The 27,995-nt window shown below is 35.1% G+C and overlaps 1 protein-coding gene across 2 annotated transcripts in view; it reads right to left on the minus strand.

Moving 5' to 3' along the window:
* Nucleotides 1-27,995, minus strand: part of EDIL3 (EGF like repeats and discoidin domains 3) — a 418,218-nt gene that overhangs the window by 89,814 nt on the left and 300,409 nt on the right. For both annotated transcript variants that reach the window (XM_030324171.2, XM_030324179.1), the window contains 3 exons: nt 21,152-21,307; nt 19,419-19,563; nt 14,772-14,956 (listed from right to left, as the gene is read on the minus strand). In XM_030324171.2, coding sequence (XP_030180031.1) covers nt 14,772-14,956; nt 19,419-19,563; nt 21,152-21,307 — 486 coding nt within the window. The remainder of the gene's footprint in view (nt 1-14,771; nt 14,957-19,418; nt 19,564-21,151; nt 21,308-27,995) is intronic.

Genomic DNA, 27,995 nt, shown 5'->3' on the forward strand with positions numbered 1-27,995 from the left:
CTTCTATTTTTCTGTTGAGTTTTCCCACCAAGACCTGAATAATAGGCAGAATACTGTCCTTCTGTCATTGTTTCCGTACACTTCTAGAACCAAACAAAACCAATCCCAAAACGATCAGTAAATAGGCTTTTCTAAAACATAAGGACTTTTACACCATGAATTTTTCTTAAATATTTGGCACTCTCCACTTCTTATTGGTTAGTATGGCCTGGCAGATGCCAAAAATAATTATTATCCATTAATATGAATAGTGAGCTCAAGAAAGAGCAAAGTGGTTGGGACTTTCTTCTTCACTTCATGCTTTTAGAGTAGCTTTCTTCATGTGGCAGGAAGGGGCCAGCCTGTTTTCCAATTTCATATCTGAGCGCAGAGTGGTGGCTCCCAGGACTTGCTACTCCAAGGTGATTGTAAATATTTGGTTTTTCCTTCATCTCTCCACAAAACAATCTAAATAATCACTTTGTCATGCTTGATTTGCAAGTGAAGCTTAAGGGAATGTCTTCTATTTCTGCCTCCACCTTTGCTGGACAATTCCAACAAGATGCCTCTTTAAACCCATTTACAAGGAAGTTCTGGACTCTTCTCTGAGGAATTCTGCTTGTGGGGTGGAATGGTAGCTTCTATTATAATACCTAGTTAGACTGGAAGCTCCCCAAAGGAAATGACTTTCCAGAAGAAGGAGAGATAGATAGATAAAAGCAACGAACAATCTACTTATTCAGATAGTTAAGTAGAACAATTATGGAAAAATCCAGAAATCTAGGCGACTTTTGGAATATATGAAGTAAGCTGATTAAAAAAGTAGGATACAAAGTAGCCTATTTCCTCATTTACTTTTGTCTTTTGATTAAATATAATACAGCCAGAGGATGTGGGGTCAAAATTACCTCCAGTACTGCCAATTTCTAGAGTTTCTGTTTTAAAATGCTGAGGAAGGGGCAGGAAAGACTGCTCAAATGGGGCACTTATCCCATTCCAGGCACCGTGTAGAATGTTTTATATACGTGATGGCATTTGATCTTCCAACAGCTCTGTGGAGTGGGCATTTACTAAATTTCCCAAATGAATAAAACTGAGGCTCAGGGGGAAAATACAATTCCCAGTGTCATACAGCTAGTATGTAAGGGATCAAAAGTTGAGTTTAGGTCATAAAAACTGTGTCTTTTTATAATATGAATTCATGGAGCCAAAAAACTTTGAGGATCTTAAATGCCATCTAGTGGTAATTTCTACACACTATAGACACAATATCCCAAATGTCATTAAGAGTCACTCAGGGACATTCCTGGCAACTTGGATCAATTCTCATGATGGGAAATATTATAGTGAGGTCCTAGATAGTGAGAGAGACTGACTTCCAGAGTGTATCACCTGGTAGCATGTGTGAAGCCCAAAGGGTTCTTCTTGTCCCCAGAAATCCATGAAGCACAGAAGAACCAGAATATAGCTGTTGTTGTTGTTGTTTTTAATCCCAGAACAAAATAGGGATTTGTAATATTGAAGCGGAGGTCAATTTAAGTACATTTATGTGTTCTATTGCACATAAACTATTGGCTCTGCAATGTCTATTCATCTGGAATGGAAGCACAGAGCAAAACAATTACAGATGAGCAATCTATTAAAACCATTATCTATTGATTAAATCATCACTATATCAGCATCATAACTTAGTTCAAGAAGAGATACCAGGATAAAGAAATAAAATATGATGGAGTAAAAATAGGGTTGCTGGATTCATCAAAAAGTTGCAAGATGTCCAGTTAAATTTGAAGTTCAGATAAACAACATTTTGGTGTGTGTATGTATCAGTATGTCCTATGCAATACTTGCAACCCCCTTATACCGAAAAGCTCTTCATCATGTACCTGGAATTCTTACCTAAGCATTGAGTATTTTGTTTGGCAAATTTAAATAAAAGAAGACAATGTACACAGTTTCACTGGTTACTGGATTATTTTCATTAATAATATAATAAATAATATTTTTATCATGATTATGTTAAGCACTTTACCTATATTAACACAATCCTATAAAATAGACACTATTATTCCTGTTTAGAAAATGAGAGTATTGCAATACTAACAGGTAGAGTCAGAGTCACACAACGAATTAGTGGCAGAGAAGGAGTCTGAACCCAGTTTTGCTATATAGAGTCTATCACTCTAACAGTTGCGAAATACTATTTTTTTTTGCCAAATATATCAGTTAGTTTAAAATTACCTATAAACTGCACATACATTGACAATTTTTGAAAATATTATTCAACAGACTTTCAACATGCATCAAACATCTACTTTCAACAAAGCCTCTCCATGAGACAAAAACAGTAAAACTTAATATTCCATCTTCACTGAAATATTTCACTCTCTGCGAGTGGTACTTTAGAAACTGGGAGTATCTCATGGTCATTATTAGGAATATTGAAGGACTAATTATTAAAATCCTTGATAATTCAAGTTCCATAAGTCTATATACTAGAGCCTTAATACTAAACATATATATGGTTTAATACTAAATATATATATTTATAATATTTATGTATATTTATATAATTTATATATATTGTATATAATATAAAAACACATATATGGTTTAATACTAGATATATATAATAATATATTATATTTTTATTATATAATTATTATTATATTTATATTATATTTATATTATAATTATATTATATATTTATTATTATAATTATATATATATATATATGGCTCATAACAAGAGAACACTGGAGATACAAAACCCAATAGAGGCTCCCCTTGTTTAGATTTTAGATAAAGTTCTATGTATGCATCTTTATGTACGTTATTTACTATGTAGTTAGGAGAAACTAAAGATTTGTTGTTGGACTCATTCATTTAATAAAAGTCAGATCAATATAAGCCTGAATTTTTTGATTCTGCATACTGGTACCACGACATTTCCTTAATTTGAAGTATCCTATCAGGATACATCTAATCCTAAACTGCAATTAGATTCATATCTGGGGTTCCTGGGTGGCTCAGTCAGTTAAGCATCCTACTTTGGCTCAGGTCATGATCTCACGGTTTGTGAGTTTGAGCCCCTGTACCAGGCTTGTGCTGACAGCTCAGAGCCTGGAGTCTGCTCCGGATTCTGTGTCTCCCTGTCTTTCTATTCCTCCCTCACTCACACTCTGTCTCTTTCTCTCTCTCTCAAAAAATAAAGATTTAAAAAAAAAAAAAGATTCATACTCAAGTCATTTTCAATTCAAAGTAACTAAGCAAGTTCCATTAAAACGGTTGCCCCTAGCTAAAAATGTTTGTCAGTCAAGCCATAAATTGCCATTTCTTTTCCTCTCAGACTTTACTTTGTGAAAGAATCCCAGAATATATATATTCCAAAATACAAATTTTCTATGCCTAATCCAGATCTAATAACATCAGAAGCTCTGTGGATGGGATTTGGTAATCTGCATTTTCAGCCAGCCCATGTCAACTGATTTTGATGTAGGTCTTCAAACCACGCTTTGAGAAAATGACTTTGATACCAACCAGCAAGAAGGTACAAGCAGCAGGTGGCATGCTTTTTCCCTTTAAAGGCTTTAAAGCTGTTTATTTTTAGAATTTCCCCTATTTCCCTTTATTTTATCTATACAGCATCTTCTACATTATCAGGCATATACCTAACAGAAGAGATGGGTACTGTGGTACTCATGAAGGGCCATCAAATCTTATTTATTTGGGGATTAGTACTAAGTGCTTCTCAGGAAAGACACAAAGCCCTCATATAGGTGGTAGGATTTTGGGAGAGGGGAGAAAGGTGACTCAGAGTTTAACTAGAAAAATAGTTATTTAATTACCCTTGCTTTTACTTAACTTTATTTTCTTTAAGCCCTCTTAACCATATTTTGTTTTGCTAATTATGTTGCATAGAAAATGGTAATAATAATTTTATGCAACTTCACAATGATAATTAATACAATTTTGAATGCAATCTATAAAATTATATTTTTTATTTTAAAACTATAGAACAAGGTTTCATATAAGTAGATGCTAATTAATAATGATTACAGGTAAATGTTTCTTTGTTTCTTTCTCTTTTATTGGCTAACCTAGATGAAATATTTTTTATCTGTTTTTAGCAGTATAAAGAAAATAGTGCAAATTGGCAAATGAATCTATTGAACATATATGCACACACACACACACACACACCTGTGTCCTTTATATTTTTCTCTATCAAAAGCCACTGACCATGTAGAAGAGAAGATTCATGGAACAACAGCAATTATATTATTCAAAGAGACTATAATCTGACCCCTTAAATGAGGAAATTCTGCAAGGAACATATTTGTAAAATAATGATGCTTCCATAGTTCCAAGTTCCCATTGTTCAGCCGTGGTGAACGCTACAGAATGTCTCTTGCTCATGTTTAGTGTCCCATTTTAACTACAAAACAGGGACTATTCTGAGATGAATTCTACATTAAAATTGAATGTACATCAGTTATAAAAGCCTCTCTTATTGCAACGAAGAAAGAAAACTTTACTCCGTGAACGTAAATAAGGCAAAGCCAAAATGTATGAACATTTGCCAAAGGATGAATTTCACAGATTATATATTTAAAGATAAGTTTCAATGATGATCCTCTGTTACTTTAAGTGAGGGGAAAATAGAGTTTTAAAAAATTATCAAATACACTTTTCAACAAATGAGGGAAAATTTTTTTACCAGTGTTAGATATTTGTGTACTGTTGCAAACTTCTCTAAGCTCTTTAGCTCATGCGAGATATTTCTTAATAATCAAAATGTTCATATGTTACTTTCCTTGCTTTGAGTGGCCAATGTAGAGTCGATTTTACTCATGACATGGGTCAACTATTCTCCAGGTACATCTAGGCTAACTTTAGCTTATGGGAAACATTTTTTTTTTTCTGAAAAGAAAGTGAAAATAATGCTTTGAATTCATTTAGGCAATTTTAAATGCATGGCTTGTATAGTTATGGACATAGAATTGATGAAATTGTGATATTGAGTAGGCCTATCACAAAAATATAAGAATGCAGTGAATTGGAAACCCTATTTCAGAATACACATATTTTGCATATATTTGGCTGTAGTGAAAAAAAAATCATGAAAGAAAGGCTGCTAAGGTTAGACTTCATTCTATATGATATCAAATGCAAATAGCCATGAAGTACGGCACTCAATGAAAAATAGAGAAACTGGATTTTTGGGTCAAGTTCTGACATTTATAGGATTAAGTCATATAACCTCTCATATATTTTTTTCATGTCTTGAGATAAATTCTTTTTTTTTTTTTTTTTAATTTTTTTTTCAACGTTTATTTATTTTTGGGACAGAGAGAGACAGCATGAATGGGGGAGGGGCAGAGAGAGAGGGAGACACAGAATCGGAAACAGGCTCCAGGCTCTGAGCCATCAGCCCAGAGCCTGACACGGGGCTCGAACTCCCGGACCGTGAGATCGTGACCTGGCTGAAGTCGGACGCTTAACCGACTGCGCCACCCAGGCGCCCCAGAGATAAATTCTTTATACAAGTAATCATATGTACCCGGATTATTAAAAGGATACAGTGAAAATTGTTAGAAAAGCCCTTTGTAAACAGAAATGCAATTTAATTAGTACAGAATATATTCTATAGTGGTTCCTAGAGATGTTAAGGTAGTTATTTTTGAAAAGCATTCAGTAATCAAATAAGTTTAAAAATCTCCAAATAAAACAAATCTCTTTCTTATTGCATTCTTAAGGATCCTATGTTAATATGCATCTGAATCAGTAAGAACAGAGAAGAGGATATAGGCTTTATTAAATATATTTCGGTTCAGAATCTTTTTTTTAAGAACTTATGGAAAGAGTGTTTTTCAGGGTACACTTTGGGAAATGTTCATAAAATTTATCATTTGGGGAGAAAAGAAACTTAATTTGTTTTAGAGGACTGCATGTTTAGTATGAAAGAGTGATATATGTTATCCTAATTTTATCAGTTCATAATCTCACTGCGGAAGAAAGGACCTTTTGGAAACTCTGAGTCTGTAGTCAGGAGAACTAAATTCTGGTAGTAGAACTGCCTGAAAACATATCTATTTTTATCAGAAGTACATACTAATTCCAGAAGGTGATTAATTGGAAGCTATGGGCAGATGTGTCTGCATGCACATCTTAACAAATTTTAGAGAAGATTCTAACCAAAGGTTAATACAGGAACAGGCATGGTTAGGTGCACCTACACTCTTTAGGAGACATACTCCACCAGTAAACGATAATAGTAGCACGACACAAAGACATTAGAGATGTAAAAGTCACTTCACAGAGGCATGTTTTCCCTACAGAAATGCTAGTTCAATAGTGAAAGAGAAAATGAATGTGATATTTACTATAAACACATTTATTTTATGTTGACATTAGCTAGCAGATAAATACTTCATAAATGAGAGACCTTAATCATAAATGTAAATGAACATTGAATGACTTAGTCATCATAGTACCACTGGCTGTGAGGAAAAATTACAAAGGTCTTTAGGATAAACCAAAGCAACTGGACCAGGTGAGTTTAATTGTGACCAAGAGTGTTGAATGAACAGCATTTTCTAAACTGTAGGTTGTGTACACAGACATGCCATTGAGTTGTAGGAAAACCTAGAATTTCCATATTATTTCCAATCAGTTTTATCTTAAACCAAACAAATTGAAGAATTACATTTTTAAAATATGTAACGTGTGCCTGTGTTTGTGTGTGTGTGAGTGTGAGTGTGTGTGTGTGTTTGTGTGTGTGTATTTAATGATCACTGTTAAGGGGCATAAAATTTTTACAATGTGGAACCACAAATTTAAAAGGCAAGCTAGATCCACAGAAATACCAGCATCTCTCCTTCAAGACAAGATAAGTGGCTACGGCAATGCTGGTGAGCACTGGGCTCTGAAAGGGCATCGTGATGCAACAAATATCCCCTGGTAAAAGGAGTCACCTCACTCACTGAATAGTCTATGAAATATTTAGTAAAAATTAGCACATAAGCTTCCTGGTGTATTTCAAGTTCCTCTTCTATTGCTGACTGGCCCTGCAATCTTCAGCAAGCCTCTCAGACACTCTGTGGCCTCATTAGAAAAGAGACATAACTTAGTCACTGAGAGGGTTCCTTTATTTATTTATTTAAAAAAAATTTTAATGTTTACTTATTTTGGGAACAGAGAGAGACAGAGCATGAATGGGGGAGGGGCAGAGAGAGAGGGAGACACAGAATTGGAAGCAGACTCCAGGCTCTGAGCCATCAGCCCAGAGCCCGACGCGGGGCTCGAACTCACAGACCGTGAGATCATGACCTGAGCTGAAGTCGGACGCTTAACCGACTGAGCCACCCAGGCGCCCCTGAGAGGGTTCCTTTAAAGGCAAAATAAGATCACCGATTAAAGGAGATTCCCATCTTATATGTAAGCCCTCACAAATGCTCACCTTACTTGAATCAGTATTCCCGGGTTCTAAGTCTCACTAACTGGCATACCTTCAGCTCATATTTTTAGAGGAGAATGGTTACCATCATTAAAACTATATCTCGTTAATAAAAGATAACGAGTATGTCAAAAATTAAAATTCATTTGCACGCAAAGGAACCAGAAGTCACTTAATCCTTATTATCATAAAAACATGAATGGGCCTGTTATGCACACACAATTCTAAGTCCTGCTGTTCACTTTTTCAAAGGTCTCAAATAGTTCTCAGCTGAAGCATCCAATTTCCCCCATTTTTATTTATTGGTTCCGGAATGTTGAATCATGAAAATTAGGGTGTCAGTTGTCATGCAGGCAGACACAGTGCTGAACATATCTTTCAGTTCCTTGCACCTGGCATTGTGTTTTGCTATAGAAGGTGTTTCAAAAATATTTATGTGAATTTTTAAATTATGAAGTCATTTAAAATAACCTCTGAAACCACAAAGCCTTCATCCAATTTCTATGTACCATCGACGCTTGCTTTCCAAAACTGTACATTGCACTTAATCTACTGCTTTGTACATTTTTCATGATTTGCTATATTCATTGCTAGTGTATTAGTGCTTCATAATGGCTTAATATGTCTCATTGCTTTGTCTTAGGGGATTCTTATCTTTTAACTGTTAATAGAGAGATGTACACTAACCCATAGAAATGACTCAAATTTAGAACAGGTGGAAAGGTAGGAGAACTATTTTAGGTATCAAGTAAATACACTATGCGTAATATAAAATTTGACTTTTCAGTTTTTTAAGAATTTTATATATTTATTTATTTATTCTGAGAGAGAGAGAGTGTGTGCACACACACATGCACGTGAACAGGGGAGGGACTGAGAGGGAGAGAGGGAGAGAGGGAGAGAGAATCCCAACCAGGCTCCCCACTGTCAGAGAGGAGTCTCATGTGAGGCTCTAACCCTTGAGAACCCACAAACCATGAGATCATGACCTGAGCCAAAATCAAGAGTCAGATGCTTAACCTACTGAGCCACCCAGGTGCCCCCAAAGTTAACTTTTTAAAAGAGTAACTTTAAGTTAGATGGTTGTGTCTGCAACACTAAGTCAATCATATGATGTTTTTTGTTAACTTCATCAGAAATTAGCTGGTGATCCTGATAATTTTCTGATTACTTTGGACTTGATCAATCATTATTTAAGATACTCAGTCATCCAAGAGTCCCTTTCCCTTTTTAGAAGGGAAAGGTTGCCTGGGTGGTATCTTTTTTCTAACATCCACATTTTATTCTATTATTTTTTAAATTAATCTCTACCTCCAATGTGGGGCTCAAATCTACAACCCTGAGATCAAGAGTTGGATGCGCTTCTGACCGAGACATCCAGGCATCCCTATAATATCCACATTTTAGATGAACAAGAGAAAATGAGTTCTAGAACACTGATATGATTTATCAGCCCACAAAACCAGATTTTTGGACTTCACACTATGCACTCAGTGCACTTCATCAGTTCTGGTTGCATTTCTCTTTGCCTTCCAAGTGTTTGCTATGTCAATATCCTACTCAATTTTGTTTTGCTAATTACAATTTTTTTTCTAATTGGAGGGTAGAGATTCCTTTTGATATTGTAAAATAAAAAAAAAGAAAGATGATTTATGCTCCAAGCACATATGGACATCCTTTGACTCATTTCATATACTCCCAGATATGTTATGTTATGAAGGATGGAAGCTGGTTCACAATAGTACATAAATTGGGCCATTACTTGATTTCTTTTAGATATGCTTTATAACTGAACCCTTTATGTGGGCTTATTGCTCACTATAAATTAAATTTTGGAATAGTGAAATGGAAATCAGAATATTTCTTCACATTGCCAAATGTTTTCCAGTGGCCTACAGGTCCTTGGAAAATTTCCCTTCAACTTTTCTGTAAATAAATTGTCCAGAGGGCAAGAGAAGTTAATGGCTGTAAAGAAGTGATGCATTTTATGGCTAGAAAACCCCTTTAAAAATCTGAAACAGACTAAATTAAATAAGTTTTATTTAACTTGAAAACTTAAATTCAATTGCTTCCTGACATATTTCCACAAAATTAGTATTGAAATAAAGCTGTGGAGGGTTAGCTGCAATTTTGACAAAGGTCAACACTAAAATGTGCAGGCTAACAACTCTATTAATTCTACTAATTTGGTTGAAATACTATGCAGACTACCTTAAATTAGCAAATGTCTTGTGAAATAGACCAAAAGGTCATTTCCTAGGTGATCTGGTGACATTTTCCTTCCTGATAGTCATTTATATTAGGCTACCCTCTATGAAATCTGAAAAACTTTTTAGCAGATTCAGTTATAGATGGTAACTTATCCAGTTCTATAGTCACCACCAATAAGGCAATGAATTCGTACACGGTATACTCACTGTAAGAGAATTTAGAATGTCTTATTTTAAAAAATGTTTTTAATCAATCCAAGTTAATTTTTAGAGTGCTCCTTGTACAGCTGCATATACTAGATGAAAATATTTCATCACAATTTATAAAATTATCATCAGTAATGCTTCTATCCCTGTTAGAATGTTACTAAATTCTCAATTTCATGCTGAATTTTAATCAGTTTGTATAATCTGAGCATCAATAAGAAGGGAATTTACTCAATCTGTTGAAAAGCCACTGAAAATGGCCACAAAGACACATAAGCATTCTAGTAAGAATATGACCTCAGCAGAGAATATTGACAAATGATATAATGTTCATTTAAAGTTGTTAATATTGTTATTACTACTCCCAGGTAAAGAGCTGAAAAATCTGACTCTACCTGGGTAAAAGTGTGAATATTTTGTTTGCAAATGCAAATGTATATAATTCATTAACACTGCTCACAGTTTGCAACTTACCTAGTAATATATTACTTTACATTTCATAGATTTATTGGAAAATCCCTCTAGAAGAGGCAAAGAATATAGATACATATGTTCATTCTTACTTATGATTGCTGGCATCAGATTACATTCTCCTGAGATTATACAAATCACCAGAAAGAAAAAAGGGAGATACCCATTTTGGGGGACCTACTATGTGCTTCCTCTGTTCTGTCATTTGTCTGATTTAATCCACCTTAAAATATGACAAAATTTCTGGGTCGTTTGTTTAGAAACTAACCATAGAAAGTAATCATCTGATCTTAAATGATCTCAGTGAGTTAAATGTCATTTAATTTTTATAAAGGGGATTAAAATCTACTTCAACCACATATGAAGAATGTCCAAAACTTGGGGCAGCTGGGTGGACCAGTCGGTTAAGTGTCTGACTTGATTTTGGCTCAGGTTATGAACTCATGGTTTGTGGGATCAAGGCCTGCATCAGGCTGACAGCTCAGAGCCTCTCCCTTTCTCTCTGCCTCTCCCCTGCATGCATGCATCCTCTATCACTCTAAATAATAAACCTCAAAACAAAACAAAAAAAAGAATGTCCAACTATGAGTCAGTAATGATTGGTTTAAAAGCTTTTAATTCAGGTGTAGGTAAGATTTTCTGAAAGACAGAAACTATAATTTAACCTTCAGAGGCTTTTGGAAAACACACTGTAGGGTTTCTTGCTCAAAGTTTTAGAGAACATCAAACACATCAAAGTGATAGAACATTTCTTTCAGAGGTCTGAGAAATGTCTCTCATGTAAGACTGCCTGTGGACTTAACACATTTTTGCCATGTTTTTATAGGAATAGCATAATGATTTCATGATTAACAGTAGCTCAAAGACATTAATCAGGTACGATCACTTCTAAAAAAAATAACACAAGAATATTTGCTCGAGAAACTGCTAAGATTTTGACCTTTTAGGAGAGACTGGAAGAAACCTTAGAGTAATAATCAGAATAAAACATTAAAGTGATATTTGAATACATAAGAATTCTTTAAAAGAATACATAAGAATCCCTTAAAATGCACAATGACTGGGCAAAAAGATGTTTTTGGGATTTTATTTACAATAATTGTATTTCCCCATATTATCTGAATAGGTTTTATAAAAATCTATTAAACCAAAGTAAAGCTCTCATAATTAGAGGGTTATATGCATAGTTGATGCATAAAAGAAATTTCTTAAAAAGTCAATTAGCAGAAGATGAATAATGAAAGTAGGGAATTTAAATGACAGACATGGTCTTTCTTTTGAAGAGCTATTTCTCAGAACTGATGCATCTTGGTTAAAATCACAGCTAAAACTTATAAATTCAGAAGTCTCAACAAAAACTGAGTATATCAATAATTCAAAAACAAAATCACCCTATACATTATCTATAAAAGTGTTAATCTCATCTTCAACAAACACACTAACAAGCATAACAAGGTACAGGTGAACAGATTATATTCTCTTGAGGAGAAAACATTAAAAATAGACACAATTCTGAAGCATTTCCTTGCATGATGTTAAAAAAGAAAAAAATAAATATAAGAAAAGATGTCAATTTACCTTGCCTTGGAGATTTTTGCATATGTTTTGACACAACAACAAAAAAAATACACATATACTGGAAGAAGTGGTCCTTGAATTGACAGAAAATCTGTCACCAACAGAATGAATCAATTTCAGCATGCAAGTGACTTTAAGAAGACAGTTGGAAAGCCATCTTAAAAAAGTGATGGATTGAGGTTCAGATTGAAGATTACACCCTGATCCATGTAAAAAAATGTTTTATTTTATCTTTCTAAAGAAATTTGCCATTGGCAATCCTTTCATGTGGATATTTCTAGAATCTACTAGCTTGTCTGAGCTACTTAGGAGGTATAAAATATTTTATCCTATTCCACATGGCATTATGACTTAAGATAATATTAGCTAAATCCAGTTAAAATATTATACAGCAACAAAGAACCAGTTTAATTTGCCATTGGAAGAAAGTTTTTCCATGGTTTCTTCAAGAACTTGAAAATGTCTTAAAGTCCATGTATTATGAAAATTTATTTCCTATATTATAAAGACTAGATATTTAACATAAAATTTTAGATTTTTTTTTCAAATATTATTTTACAATTTGAGTATCTTACCAGTTGGGGACCAACATTATATGCTGTGTAGGTCCAAATCAATAAATTGAATTATACTTTGAACTATTCACTTTATCCATTTATTCATTCATTCAGCAAATATTTATTGAATACCTGTCAGGTATCAGGTGTTGTAACAGGTATTCAGTTTGGTACTGGACAACTAGTTGAGAAAGTCAAAGAAGACAAATGTTTCATCCCTCCTAGAGCGAACAATCTAATACGAAAACCCAATTTCCAATGTAGTGTGATAATGAACAGTGAGAGAATTACTAAGGACACAGCAGTATTCAGGAGAGAGCCTAAGCCAGATATGGGATGGGATGGAGCTTGTAGTAGCAAAGCCTTGCCAGAGGAAAGTGCATCCAACTGCAGCTGAAAGATATAAGCCACACAAGGCAGGGAATTCTAAGGATAGAGACGTTCTTTCCATTACTTTCCCCTAGGAAGAAGACACGTATAAAGGAATTGGAAGAGAGAACATTTGGTTTGAGAAACTGAAACAAATTTAGAAGAGTGTGGTCAGAGATGAAATGGGACCAAATCATGTGAAGACTTCCAGGCTATACTAAGAAATCCGCACTTTATTCCAAGGCTGATGGGGAGCAACTGAAGGGTTTTAGAAAGAGGGTAAGAGAATCATATTCTCATTTTAGGAAAAAAAAAATCACACTGGTTACAATTTGAGATTTTTAGAGAGTTGATACCAAACTCTGGGGAGGAGGCTTCTGCAAGACCCAGGTGAAGCAGTGATAGCCTAGATCAGGGAGCTGGCAGTGGGGATGGTGAGAAGGGAAATATAGTGTGTGTGTGTGTGTGTGTGTGTGTGTGTGTGTGTGTGTGTGTGTGTCTACACATACACCTACCTTCGAAAAGCTCATAAAGCATTAAAAGGAGAAAAACACACATAATTATCCTTAATACATAATAGCTAATGAAAGAGCTCAACAAAGTTCCAGATCAATAAATATCCAGATAGAATATTAGAGGGAAATAAAGAGAAAAGTAACTATTTCTACAGAAAAGATTCTATTGGATATTCCAGATGACTTAGAACAGACTCAGGTGTGGCAAATCTGGTTCCACGAGGAGTGACATTTGGTGCTATTATAATTGTTTTTGTGATTTTCAAAAACGCAATGAATTACCACAGTTTTGAAACTCATGAATACAGCATAAAAATCAATAAGAATAGAACTCTTATCTTTGAAATAAAATGACCTCATTATGGAATTAAGCTGTCTTACTTTTCTTTGCCACAGAAGACATTAACAAATTTGTGCCTACTTAAAAGTACTCCACGATAAATGCATTTCAAGAAGATTGTTTTTAAAAAGCACTGACTATAACTGCACTTCATTTGCAAATGATAAACAGACTGCAGCATCTATGCTTCCCTGCTATAAGCAAGCTCTCTTATCAGAATGTAATCAAATTGCTCCATTGCTTAGCAACCACAGGTAAAGAGCTAATAAGTCAGGAGTCATGATTCTGTGGGAACAGTCTGCAGGTCAATAGCATGATTTCAAGGTGGTCTGCCATCCTGCTGTGACACTTTCAAACCCATACTGACAGGAAGCATTAGAATAGAGGAGAGTTAAAATGCAAATGCTCTCATAATCGATTGAATTGACCTGTCCATATTGTGATCTGGTCCAATCTGCTGCATCTATAAATCCACATCACAGCAAAAAGAAAACCACAATATGGCTTCTAAGGAATTTCTGTTTTACCAATTTTAGGTAAGCCAAAGAGGAAGGCACACGTAAATTAGAATGAAGGCAAGGACTCCAACATTCATGCCACCAACAGGAAATCTAAGGAAGAGGAGCAGTGGCTGGTTGAAACGGTTTTTGGAAAATATTACTGAGAGGCTAAGAGAAAAATTACCAGGTATACTCACAACTGCAAAGAAAAGATCTTTCCCCTCTCCCCGCCGTTCCCGAATCCAGTCAGGGCACGCCCGGTTGTAGTCTGACATAAAGGCGGGAACCAATCAAGTTCTGCTGAATGGTTTGAAATAAAGGCGGGAACCAATCGAGTTCTGCTGAGTGTTCAAATTTAAATGTTAACCAATAACAGCTCTGTAACCTCAAAAAAATCCCTAACTTGTTTGTGCCTGTCTATAAAAGAAGCTGTAAGATCCTTGCTGGGGCCTCTTAGTGTCACCGGCAACGAGCGCGTGGAGGACCGGGTTCGAACCTGCAATAAACGACCCTTGACGCTTGGCTTTGACTCTGGACTCTGGTGGTTTGTTTTCGGGGGGGACTCTCGAATCGGGGCATATCATTACCTGTAACCATTGCGACTGGTCATTGTGGCCAGAGGTCCAGGCATTCACTTTGCCCTGTTTGTCCAGCCGAGCTTTCCTTGGTTCCCAGGTGAACATGTCCATGTTGAGAGTCCTGAAGATGCTGGAGGCGGTGATCTGATAGTCTTGTATGTGTCCTGATTTCATCCCCAGAGGCTCTGAACAGCCTGAAAGAAAATGAGAAGGTCTCCATGAGAAAAATAATGGATGACCCTGCAAGTTTTCTACATTCATTTTGCAGAGGCAAGAGAAGATTGAGCTTAATGCTATTCATTTCCCCAAAGAGAAAGCATCTAAATCCAAAAAAAGGCTATAATCAGAACTAAATCTGGAAAAAAAATCGAAACACAAGATAGCCAATTCAGACTATTTTGTCGGAATATATTTTGGAAAAATTGAAAACAAGACAGATAATTCAAACCGCTTTTCAGTGATAGATGATTTTGCAAAATGAAAACAAGGCTGAAATGCCTTTTCCTGTCTCATTACTGATAGCCTCATGACTAGACTATTCCCTTGTTTTCAACAGTTTCATTGTACCTTTAAAAAAGAACATTTTCTCACAAAATATATTTGGTTTTCTTTTATTTGTTTCCATAATGCTGCAAATGAAAATTCCCTCAGTACAAAGTCATTTTCACAAACTGCTCCAAAGGTATATTTCAAACTGGACAGTATTTTGTTTTCTAAGAAATGTCTGTTAATTTTTGTCACTGATTCCTATAGCACCAACATGGCTTCTTCTGGATTTTGAGGAAGCTTATATTTACTCGATGTATATCATGTGTCAGGCACTGTGCAAGTATAGAATTTAAAGTAATAGATAATAGAAGAAAATAAGCTGATTCTAGCAAAAATCATTCCTGAACAAGTCTTATTATAAAAACTGCATTTTGGTCATACTCCGTAACCTCTAGTTTTGGATATTTTTTTTTTCAATGTTTATTTATTTATTTTGGGACAGAGAGAGACAGAGCATGAACGGGGGAGGGGCAGAGAGAGAGGGAGACACAGAATCGGAAACAGGCTCCAGGCTCTGAGCCATCAGCCCAGAGCCTGACTCGGGGCTCGAACCCAGGGACCGCGAGATCGTGACCTGGCTGAAGTCGGATGCTTAACCGACTGCGCCACCCAGGCGCCCCTAGTTTTGGATATTTTTGAAAGATTTTCAGATCTGGCACATATATCTTCAGGTATGACATGGTGTAAAATTTGGGTTTGTCTGTTACTAGGAAATTGTGTGTGTGTGCGCACTCACACACACACACACAATTTCTCAAGGAAATGTACACACCATTTCCCAATCTTGAATTGCAACTGTGACAAAATTCCATTCACAAAGCTCATAATAGGAAGCACGATTCTTTTATCATATTAGCAAATATTCCATATGTATAATTATAACATTCTGACCGAGAAACACATAAGTTTGATCTTCAAGAAAGCCAAGATAAAAAAGAGGACTTCTCTAATCAAGGCTTCCAACTCTGTGTAATCTACTGCTTCCCCACTTGCTCTCTGTATGGCCTTTTACCTATTATTTAACTACTTTACGCCTTAGTTTTTTCATCTGTAAAATGGTAGTAATATAGAAACTACCTCAAAAAGTGTTCTAAGAAATTAGTTAATAAATATAAAGTATTTAGAAACAGTAGGCATATAGCTAACATTCAGTAAATGTTAGCTGTTTTTATTATTTCCCTAAAGCTAATTCCAACAGATAACAACGTTAAGTCCCCACATCAGCACAGCAGTGAGTACTAAATAATGGACCAGGATTGGTTGCATTTCCTGAAACTAGGCCATTTTAAGTCTAAGGCTTTAAGAGAGGGGGCTTAGCACTCCTCATTGATAAATAATTCTTAACTGCAACCCATTGCTTTCTGCTCTACTCAACCTAGATCACTTCCTTCTTGAGCCTCCTCCATGTTTGCCTTCACCTCCACCTTCTAAGAAATGCCTTTCCCATGCAAACGTGGCAAAAACTCACATGAAGGACTAGCCACTTGTGTGCCTAACACAAGTCTTGTTGGGTTTTAGGTGTAACAGATCTAGACCCTAAGTCTCAGGATAAAAATAGCTCCAAATTCTAAATATTAGTTTTGGAGGAGAAAAATTTCATGACAAATCTCAAAGATTCTAGAAAGTTCCAAAGTCTTAATGACAAGCCATTTGTCTTCAGGCCATTTGAGGGTACCATGCCTTGCCTGCATTACAGATTTCTGACTTTTTTATTATGACCACCAACTCCCCCACAGCCACTCTGCCCTGATACTAGAGTCTTCATAAAACTCTTGGCTTGCAGAAAGATACAAGGGGAAAGGTAGTTGTTTTTCTCATTTTGTGATATAATATTTAAAGTCTCAGATGGAAAAGGGATGCTTTTACTCTGGTCATTTCTGCTTAGTCACAGAATTCATTTCGTATCTACTCTGTTGTCTAGTATCTAGCCCAGAGTAAGTGCTGAATAATTTGTTCAAAGAATGGATGAACGAATGAATGAGTTCCTCCTCTAATTATAGTCATGACTCATTTCATTCTAACCATCTTAAATCATATCTCTTTCAGAGAATTTAGGGGATTTTCTTTTTCAAATGTCTGGGAAAAGATTAACTATTGATCTTCTAGGCAAGCTGAGAGATCTCCTAACAGTTTATTGGGTACAAAAAGGAAGCCTTGTGCTTTACAGTGTTGCAGTGGATTGTGGCAAATAGTTTGGCCCATTATATTACTGTTTATTTCCAAGTGTTAGAGCTAATCTCCTGCCAATTTGCCTCACACTACGAAATTTTCTTCTCATCCACATGATTTCACATATATAGATTAATTAACACTTTGACCAGAATGGATGGCACCTGAACAAAATAAAGCATTAACAAAGACATTGATTATCTCTATAGTGAAGTGCCCTAGCTTTTAAAAGCATCCATTGAAAGATAGTATCCTCCGCTTGAAAGTTTGAAATCAATTTGTGGGGTGGGGAGACGGGGTTTGGCTTCTTTTTAAGAACATAAAGTCTGTAACGCGTCAGGTGTAGACTCCTATAAAAACTGAAAGTCACATATATTTATACGTTGGGGGTTTAACTGTGCCATCTAAGAGACACTGACCCTCATGAATCAAGAGACTGGAAAATTGGGGAAGGTGATTGTTAAACAACTACAAACCATGGGGCTTGGCTTCTTCTTGATTGCTTTATGATGAATGACTTAGGGATGACATTGGCTTGTGATGATAGAGTGACATGTAATATAAACACTACACAGCAATTATTCTGTTGAGATTTCTGGCAGTCAATAAGCTGGTTTGAATTACCAAAATAAAGAAAACATCACTGTTAGGATAATTAATAGAACTAAAACCGTATGTTGGTTGCTTTATAAGGGACATCCATATATAGTATGAAAATGTAATTCTTAAAATAGATTCACTCATCCAGCCAAATGTCTCTAATTCCTTTAAGTGTAGTGGGTTCAGTTAAAGTTTGGCTGTTTTTAATAATAACTTTTATTTGCTTAAAAAAATCATTCCTTTTCTCCATATCACAAATAAACCTAAGAAGGGAAACAGATATAAAGCATATGTTTTAACGTCCGTGCAACCTTTCGAAATGAATAAAAAGCTCTCAGTTGTCCATTTGGAAAGATGTATCCTCCTATTTTTGACTTAGTGGCATTATTGTAAGTTTGATAAAGTCTTTCATGTTAAAAAGTAGGGCAAATGTGAATTTTTGATTTGGCTTTCTACAAAACAGTTGTTTGAACAAAATAATCTCAGGCCATAGTGGCAAAGGTCATTTTTAAATGTTGATGCTAGAAATACAAAGAACAACTACCCAAAATACAGCACAGTGATATGCCTAGACAAGGTTTTCTGTTTAGCTCAGAATCTAGCTATATTGAAATGGGACCACTGTGAAATCTACACATTAAGTCTTCACCTTTGTATCTAGTACTGATGCTCCTGGAAGACAAGAATTATTTAACTCTGAGTCCTTTGATAGATTTATCTTTGAGCTGGATAATCACTGTTTGTACAATAAGCAGGTTGCTAGATAAGAATGATAAAGAATGAATTTATAGTAGCTATCTTATTTGTGAAGTATTATCTCCCTGGGAGGAATGATAAATTTACATGTTTCATAAAACCTAAACAAAACAAAATAAAACCAAGTTCTTATGGTGGATGGACAAAGATAAAGCTTACTTTTCTATGCCATAGAGCCTCAGCATAACTGCAATTTATGAGGTCAGGCAGATTCCAGTTTATACTGAACTTTCATCACAAAACATAAATCATAGTTACTACTAAACACAGGACACATTTAAATTTGACAAAAGTTGCCAGTGAGAATTGTTGTACTTTCTTCCACCAAAGAAATATACTGCTCCTTCTACATTAATTTCATTTTGTAGCAAGTTTTAGAACTTGTTGATGCTACATGCACGCGAGCATGCACACACACGTGCGCGCGCGCGCGCAGTTTCTAAATGACATCTAGACATTTTGTAGCAAAAATGAATGTTCATGAGTGTTGGAAAATAGAAAATTAGTAACAGACTACATACAAATATGTGGGTTTTTTTTTTCTTTACAGAAAATACAGAAAAAAAAAATTTTGAGACTCACCGGATAGTTCACATCCAAGAAGTTCCATTCTCAAAGTGCAATGTCTTCGACAAACTTGGGGATAGAGTCTTACATACTGAGCTTTTATGGGAGGTGTGAAAGAGTTAGCATAGGGTGTGTTGTTATCAACATTTCCACGAAACACCTGTGTAAAGAGATAATATAGAGTTTAAAATGATTGACTACAGCAGCTTCTTTTCCTATTTTCAAATACTGACCCTTTATTCTACCCAATGTAATCTTTCAAAAACTGGATTAAGTAATTTGGGGATCTGAAGCATTTAGGAATCACCTTGCCCTCAGCAGTGAATATAAAACCTATAGATAAAATCCTAATTAAAGCTATAAACCACTGTGGTCCATGGTATAATCTATATTCTACTATGATGGTCTTGTCGATTTTAAGGCCAGTCCTTTAGAGCCAGGGGAGTGCTTCTTTATTTTTTTGAGAAATGGGCACCTTAAACTTTTCACCTTAATCTGGTTCATGCTGCTACTTAGTATTTATAGGTTTGTGGGGTTTGTTTGCTTTTTTGTTTGTTTTATTGTGGTTTTTTTTGGTTGTTTTTTTGTAGGAACCAGCCTTCACTAGTGTTACTGGATCACTCAGTCTCTCTAAAGCTATGATGAGACTTATGATGCTTCATGGTCTGATTCCTCAAGATTACTTTCTTATCAGTCAGTCCCAGACCAGTGGATGAGAGAATCGTAAGTTTTTTATATGTATCTCCAGTGAAAAACAGTGTTTCCCTCTAAAAATTAAATGCTAAAATGTGTTATTTTTAATTCTTTTAAATCCCATTCTTGTTTTACTTTTTTATATAGCCTGGTAATCAGAAAACTTTATTTAAATTCATTAAAGAAATTTTAAAAAATCTTTCATAAAATTTATCAGAGTGTAGTTTAGTGATTTGGTTTTAAATGGAATGAGGTGCAGTCCTGATATTTTTAAGATTAAAAATTTTGAGGAAAAACTGATAAAAAATTGGGACTATCATGTGAAAAGGCAAAGTATACACTGAATATTATATTCATTTCCTCTAAAATATTTTATTCTGCTAAATAACAAAATTGCCTTCTAATACAAAAGTATACAAACATACATTTTTTTATTTAAAATAATATTTTTTGGGGGCGCCTGGGTGGCGCAGTCGGTTAAGCATCCGACTTCAGCCAGGTCACGATCTCGCGATCCGTGAGTTCGAGCCCCGCGTCAGGCTCTGGGCTGATGGCTCGGAGCCTGGAGCCTGTTTCCGATTCTGTGTCTCCCTCTCTCTCTGCCCCTCCCCCGTTCACGCTCTGTCTCTCTCTGTCCCAAAAATAAATAAACGTTGAAAAAAAAATTTAATAAAATAATATTTTTTTTCTTTAAAAATAGTAATTTTGATCTGTACTTATTTGATTAAGGAGAGTGCTAATCTGTGAAAAACCATAAAATGAATTTTTTATTTTAATTAAAGTAAAAATTAACTGTTCTATACAGGACTTTGCGACATTGTGATAAACTGTTTACACAGCCACCAATTAAAATCTGAGAAGATCGTAAATAGTAGCAAGCGTACATATATTACTTGGAAAAATTCCTTACACCCTACACCCTACCAATCCAATTAAAAAAATCATAAATGTATTTGCAACAACATAAGGAGCCTGTTAAAGACTAAGTAAGTATTTGGCAATAAATGATTATTAACGGTATTTACTTTTAAATGAAATATTTAAATCAGTCTTACCATATCTTCATTAGTGCCTTTTACTTTGTACATCGCCCAAGTTTTTCCATCATTACTATAGGCAATTTTGTAGGATTTTATATACTCTGGACTTCCAATCCTCTTGGCTCCTTGGGTAATAACACCAGTAACTCTCATTTTTCTTTGTAAATTTATCTGAGGAGACAAGACATAACAGTAATTTCATTTCTTTTAAGATGACAATATTGACAATATCAATTTTGGGAATGGGACATTTTCATTTATTAGTATAGATTTAAAATAACACAAAAAGCTAATAATTTTCTTATTTTTTTCACCTGATTATTAAGTATATGTCAACCTCAGTTTCAAAATCTTTCCTTAACAGAATACATTTTTTTAAGTAAGCAATATTTGTGAATAAAGTTTGAAAAGGGCAATGTGTCTCCAAAATATAAGAAACATTTGCTTGGTTATGATATGGAGGTATGATTTTGTACACTAAAAAATGGAAATATTATCTTGTCAAAATTACCTCAGTGACATTACTCTGAAACAGTAATGTCACCATAATTTTAATGTGTCTCAAATTCTTTCAGCTTCAACAAATCCATGTAAAATAAAACATGAAAACTGTCAGGAGATCTTTGAATACTAGAATAAAAAAGGGTAAAGGTAACAGTAAAGATAAAAAACAAATAAAAAAAACAAACAGAATTATCTTCATTTTCAGGATCCTTATAGTGTAGTCTCTGCTATGTGTTACAGATGGTTTTTCAACACATAGTTGCTTTCCTCTTCATTTCATCTTATAGAGACTTTCTCTTTTTTTTATGATTTTATTTTAGAAAGAGTAAGTATGCAAGAAGGGGAGAGGGGTGGGGGGGGGGGGAGAGAGAGAGAGAGAGAGAGAGAGAGAGAGAGAGAGAGAGAGAGAATTTGAAGTAGGCTCAGCACAGAGCCCTATGTGGGGGTAGATTCCACAACCCTGGGATCATGACCTGAGCTGAAATCAATAATCTGATCCTAAACCGAGCTATCCAGGCACACCATTATGAAGGCTTTCTAACTGGAATTTTCTCTCCGTATTTTCTCCTAATTCCAAATCACCTTAGAATAGTTTGCTGCAAAAGTAACAGTCATCTAATAAAAATTTTAATATTGTTTTCAAATTTAAATAGGGAGCTCCTTTTGACATTCAATGTATAAATAAATGCTAGACAAAGGTAAGAAAAGTTTTTACATACAGGGCAAACATTAAGAATTGTTCCATTCACTTTAAAATGCCCTTATGATGTCTATAAAATCTTACAGTCAGTAGAAAGGTACCGCCTCACTGTTCTTGAGGGAATGCTATAAACTCTCTTCTCACCAATCACATTATCCTATAATATTGAGTTAATAATTCAGATCCCATTTTCCAAAGAAAAACAGAAAATCTTCAGATTCATGTAAGTGATAAGGGTTTGTCACCCTCTGATGAGACTAAGAGTTAACATTTGAAATGGTAGAGGATGTGCACAAGGAAACCAGCTCCTCTTTAAATCACTACACACACACACATACACACACACACACACTATATTCTAAATATAGATTCATGTTACATATTCAAAAAAGTTAAAAATGAGAACTAAGACAATAGCCAAATTATGGAAAGAGACTAAATGTCCATCAATTGATGAATGGATAGAGAAATTGTGGTTTATATACACAATGGAATACTACTTGGCAATGAGAAAGAACGAAATATGGCCTTTTGTAGTAACGTGGATGGAACTGGAGAGTGTTATGCTAAGTGAAATAAGTCAGGCAGAGAAAGACAGATACCATAGGTTTTCACACTCGTGTGGATCCTGGGAAACTTAACAGAAGACCATGGGGGAGGGGAAGGGGGAAAAAGTTACAGAGAGGGAAGGAGGCAAACGATAAGAGACTCTTAAAAACTGAGAATAAACTGAGGATTGATGGGGGTGGGAGAGCGGGGAAAGTGGGTGATGGGCATTGAAGAGGGCACCTGTTGGGATGAACACTGGGTGTTGTATGCAAACCAATCTGAAAATAAATTTCATATTAAAAATAAATAAAATAAAATAAAATAAAATAAAATAAAATAAAAAGAATAGGTAACCTCCAAAAGACACTTTGTTTCAGTGTATTAGGTAAATTAGCACATTGCTGTGGAAGAGGAACATTCTTCCAGAGTCTTATGTATCATCTTCTTTTTCTTTAATCTGAGACTCTTCATAGTCTACACCTTCTAATATATACAACGTAAAGAGTGGACACTTTGAATCATATTTTCTCCCATTTTGGAAGCCAAATTCCACCCTTGATATAGCTGAACATTCCTTTTCAATTATATTTTATCTTGTTTCAATTATCTTGTTTATACCTCTTATAGACAGCCCAATTATCTCTGCTAGAGTTTTGGCTGATGAGCTGTAGACTAATTTTCTAAAGCTTAAATTGTGGAAGTATAACAATCCAAAAATTTGCGTGCGTTTCTAAGTCATTCAAAATGATGTTTTAAAAGATTCCTATTTGCTTTAATATTTACAAGCTCTGAGTGTAAATCTCAGCGAGTTGGTATTCCAGATAATAAAGCAGCACACAACTTGCATTGTATCTACTTTTAGTAGGTATTTGAATTAAATATCAGTGCTATTTCCATTCAATAAGAAGTGTATAGGATGCAGATTCTGGGATTATTAACATTTACTAGGTTTTAGACTTTTGTGTTCTCATATACCTAGCACTGTTAAGCTCAGATAATGAGAGACTCGGTATAAAATGGCTAAGATTTCAGTCTCATGGTCACACTCCAAATTAATACCTGGAGTCACGTTGCTGTCAGAAATAAAATGAGCCTTGGAAGAAGGCTATCGCATGATGTTTGAAACATCACCACACAATTCACAGCAAGAAATCCCCTTTCATATCATTCCAATATTGTTACAGTCTCTTTGTAAAATAAAATTGGCTAAAAGGTGAACTGCTTCTTATTCTGTTTATTCAGCTTGTATGAACCACCCCAGACACCAAAAGTCTGCTGGGGATTCCAAATTTACATTCCAGAATTCCAAAATGACTCCCTGAGCTTGATGGATGTTCAAATATAGAATGAAATATTTTCACTTATTTATCTGGTTTCAGAGACATTGTTGCTCTTCTGGGAGGTAGGTATATTGCATGACCTTAAACAAAAATGTATTCTAAGGTATTTTGAGTGAAGTGTCCCCTGCACTAATAAAAATATTGAGAAACATAATCTGGATCTAGAATGCCTAGAACTCATGCAAAGGCCAGCCAGAGGCTAAAAATGGACTGATGATTTCAACCCTGGCTCTTGTCAGTTCCCACCAATACAATCTTGGACAACTTGTCTAAGTTTTTTGAAATTTAATTTCCTCCTGTGTGAAGGGGTTTTAATAGAATTATTACACATGAAGATTATATGATGTAATGCATGTAAAATTTAATAACACCTGCCACCTAGAAAACTTTTGGAACATTTGCTTTTAGAGTTAATTTTTAGTTTTTATTGTTGTTATTTAAATGAAAAGCATTCCTTTGTTTGTTTGTTTTCTACCCTTAACTATTTGGTGTTAGGGAATTTGGACTTCAAGAGGTATACTCTATGTATTAAAGTTGATAATCATAATAAGAATATGAAATAATTTGGAAACAACTTCCTAAGCTATGAACTTGATAAGACATTTAGGGCTACTATGTTTAAATTGTGTGTGTGTGAGTGTGTGTGTGTGTGTGTGTGTGTGTGTGTGTGTATGAATCTAACCATTAGCTTCAACATGGGGTAAAAAGGAAACTTAATGGGTTCCTGACAAGATAGAAAGAACATGGGATACTGGCTCTCTCTGGCACTGGAGATACTCCAGGGTAGAAAGTTGCTGAGTAGGCACTGAGACTTATCAAACTCTAATACAAAAAACCATGAAAAGCCCTTAGTGTAATAGGAGCTTTTGACGTCCCCGTGTATGTCTTTGTGTCTGGGATGCACGGAAGAGAATTCCAAGGGCTGTGATGGGTAAGAGGCTTGGGAAGAGTTTTCTAAAATATGCCATTTCTCACCCTCATTTTCTTGTTCCTTCTCGATTTACCCAGTTCCAGTCTACTACCAGCAGGAGGAAGTGGTAAAATGTGGGCCAGACTGGAACACGGAGCCTATGGTCACTAATAGGCCTGAGCAGTTCCCCTTCTACACTCCATATCCCTGTCTCTTCACTAAGGAGGTAAAACAGAGTGATGGAGGTCCATTAAAAGCAGTGTCTGGGGCAAATGAGGCAGAGAGAAGACAGATTAGGCGTAAGTACATATTATAGCTCTGTCATTAGACACCCTGTATGTACCAACTCAGTCCACCTGGAGTAGTTGAAATTAGGGCATGGACTTCACCTTGTCCTCCAGGTACATCACTAGCCAAAATATTAATACAAACTCTCTGAGAAATGCAAGCATTATAATTCAAAGAAGAAGAAGAAAAAAGAACAGAAAATACTAGAAAAAAAGTAATCTAATAGAACTGACAGGTTAAGATTTTAAAATAAAAAAAAAATCCCTACAAAGATAAAGACATTTTTGAAACATATTACTGGAGGGGCGCCTGGGTGTCTCAGTCGGGTGAGTGTCCAACTTTGGCTCAGGTCGTGATCTCATGGTTTGTGAGTTCAAATCCCACATCGATCTTACTCCTGTCAGCCTGTCAGCACAGACCCCTCTTTGAATCCTCTGTGTCCCTCTCTTTCTGCCCTTTCCCCACTCATGTGTACTCTCTGACTCAAAAATAAATAGACATTAAAAAAAATAAGAAATAGAATACTGGAACAAAAAAGAATCAACTTGAAATACTGATTTTAAAAAATATAATTAAGGGGTGCCTGTGTGGCTCAGTCAGTTAAGCAACCAACTCTTGATCTCAGCTCAAGTCATGATCTCACAGTTCGTGAGTTCAAGCCCCCATCGGGCTCTGTGCTGATGGTGTGAAGCCTGCTTGCAATTCTCTCTCCTTCTCTCTGCCTCTCCCCTGCCTGTGCTCTCTCTCTCTCTCTCTCTCTCTCAATAAATAACTAAACATAAAAAAATAAAAATAAGAATAAAAATATAATTAAAGTTAAAAAGAGTTTAAAATGAAGTTAATTAAGGTTCCCAATGGGGTGATTTCAAGCCAAAGACAGAGCTGTAGAATAAACTAGTGAACACAACACAGGTTATGGAACCCCTTCCAGAAGGCAATAGGATGGGATAGAGAGATTGCCCACACTGGCAGATGATGTAACAATTTACTTTGAGAATCTGAAGAAGCAACAAATAATAAAAACTAATTAAAAAGTTCTGTAAATTTGCTTAATATCAGATCAAAATATAATCTGTATCAGCAATGGTTGAAAATGTAATATAAATAATGAAAATAATGTGACAGTGGCACATGTGTAGGAAGACAGATCAATAAAAGAGTAGAAAATCAATAAATAGACCCCACTACATAAGGGAACTTTATATATGAAATAAGTGATTTTCAAATCAGTGGAGAAAAGATAGAATGTTCAACAACTGGACTGGGATAATTTGGTAGATATGTTAAGTAAGTAAATTTAGATCAATATTTTTCCTTTTATCCCAGAGTAAATTCCAGGTAAATTAAACACTTAAATGAAAAACAAACAAACAAACACACCACCAAAGGATCAGAGGAGAATATAAAATTAAAAATAATCTCAGAGATTAAAATGACTTTCTAATCATGGTGCTAATCTTAAAAATGTTAAAATAAAAATTTCTTTAAGATAAAAAGGAAAATAAAGTAAAATACAAATGACAACTGGAATTACTATTTTCTAATCACATCATAGCAAAGAATAGATTAATCAAAGAAATCAGGAGATCTTACATATTAACAGACAAAACACAAACAATCCAATAGATAAAACATGTATAAAGGATTTTGTTAGTTGACTTCAGAAGAAATATATACAGATCTTACACATATAAAAAGATACCTACTCTTACTCATAATACAAATTAAATTAAATCTATATGATACTATAATTCCCACAATATTACACAGTATTCACTAAAGTGTAAAGAACTTGGCAAGCTTGCACATTCCTGGTGGGAGTATAAATGACAGTCTTTTAGGAAGGACTTTTATGAATTTAGTGACATGAAGTGAAATGACAAATGCACATTTTCTTAAACTCAGAGATTTCATTCTAGGAATGCAGCCTACGAGTATAATCACACATAGGCAAATTGATGTGGGTACAAAGTTGTTCCCTGCAGTGCTGTATATGCAGAGCACAATTTCAAACAATTTAAAATGTCTATCAACAGGGGTCTAAGTCATTTCATTATGGAAAAGTCCAGAAAATGGAATACTCTTCAGTTGTGAAGCAAAAGAACAAGAAGGAGGGAAGAAGAGAGGAGGAGAGGGAGAGGGCGAGAAAGAGAGAAGGAGAGAGACTTTAGCATAGGATTTAAGAAATTACTGCTTGTCCAATTTTGGTGTGGTATCAAAGAATATCTGCAATTATCTGGAAATTGTATGGAAGGAGCACTAAGATGTTGGCACCATAACAATGTGTGCTGCATACTTTTGTTTATACTACTGTAAAGGGCAAAGAATACATATACATATTTTCTTGTACAGGATTGTCATGTCTCTGAAAGCCAAAACAAAAACAAAAACAAAAACTGGTTAACAATGGTTTCTCTAACAGGAGGTAAACAGCTGGGTCAAAGAAGAGGGAAGAAGAATTTGGACAGTACTGTACATACTCTTTTGTGTCTTCTGAAACTTGAAATACGTGATGTCTTACCCATTCAAAATATAATTACAGTGAAAGAAAGCATATGAGTGATAATA

The sequence above is a fragment of the Lynx canadensis genome, chromosome A1 (genome assembly GCF_007474595.2).
Source record: "Lynx canadensis isolate LIC74 chromosome A1, mLynCan4.pri.v2, whole genome shotgun sequence".
Taxonomy (NCBI): domain Eukaryota; kingdom Metazoa; phylum Chordata; class Mammalia; order Carnivora; family Felidae; genus Lynx; species Lynx canadensis.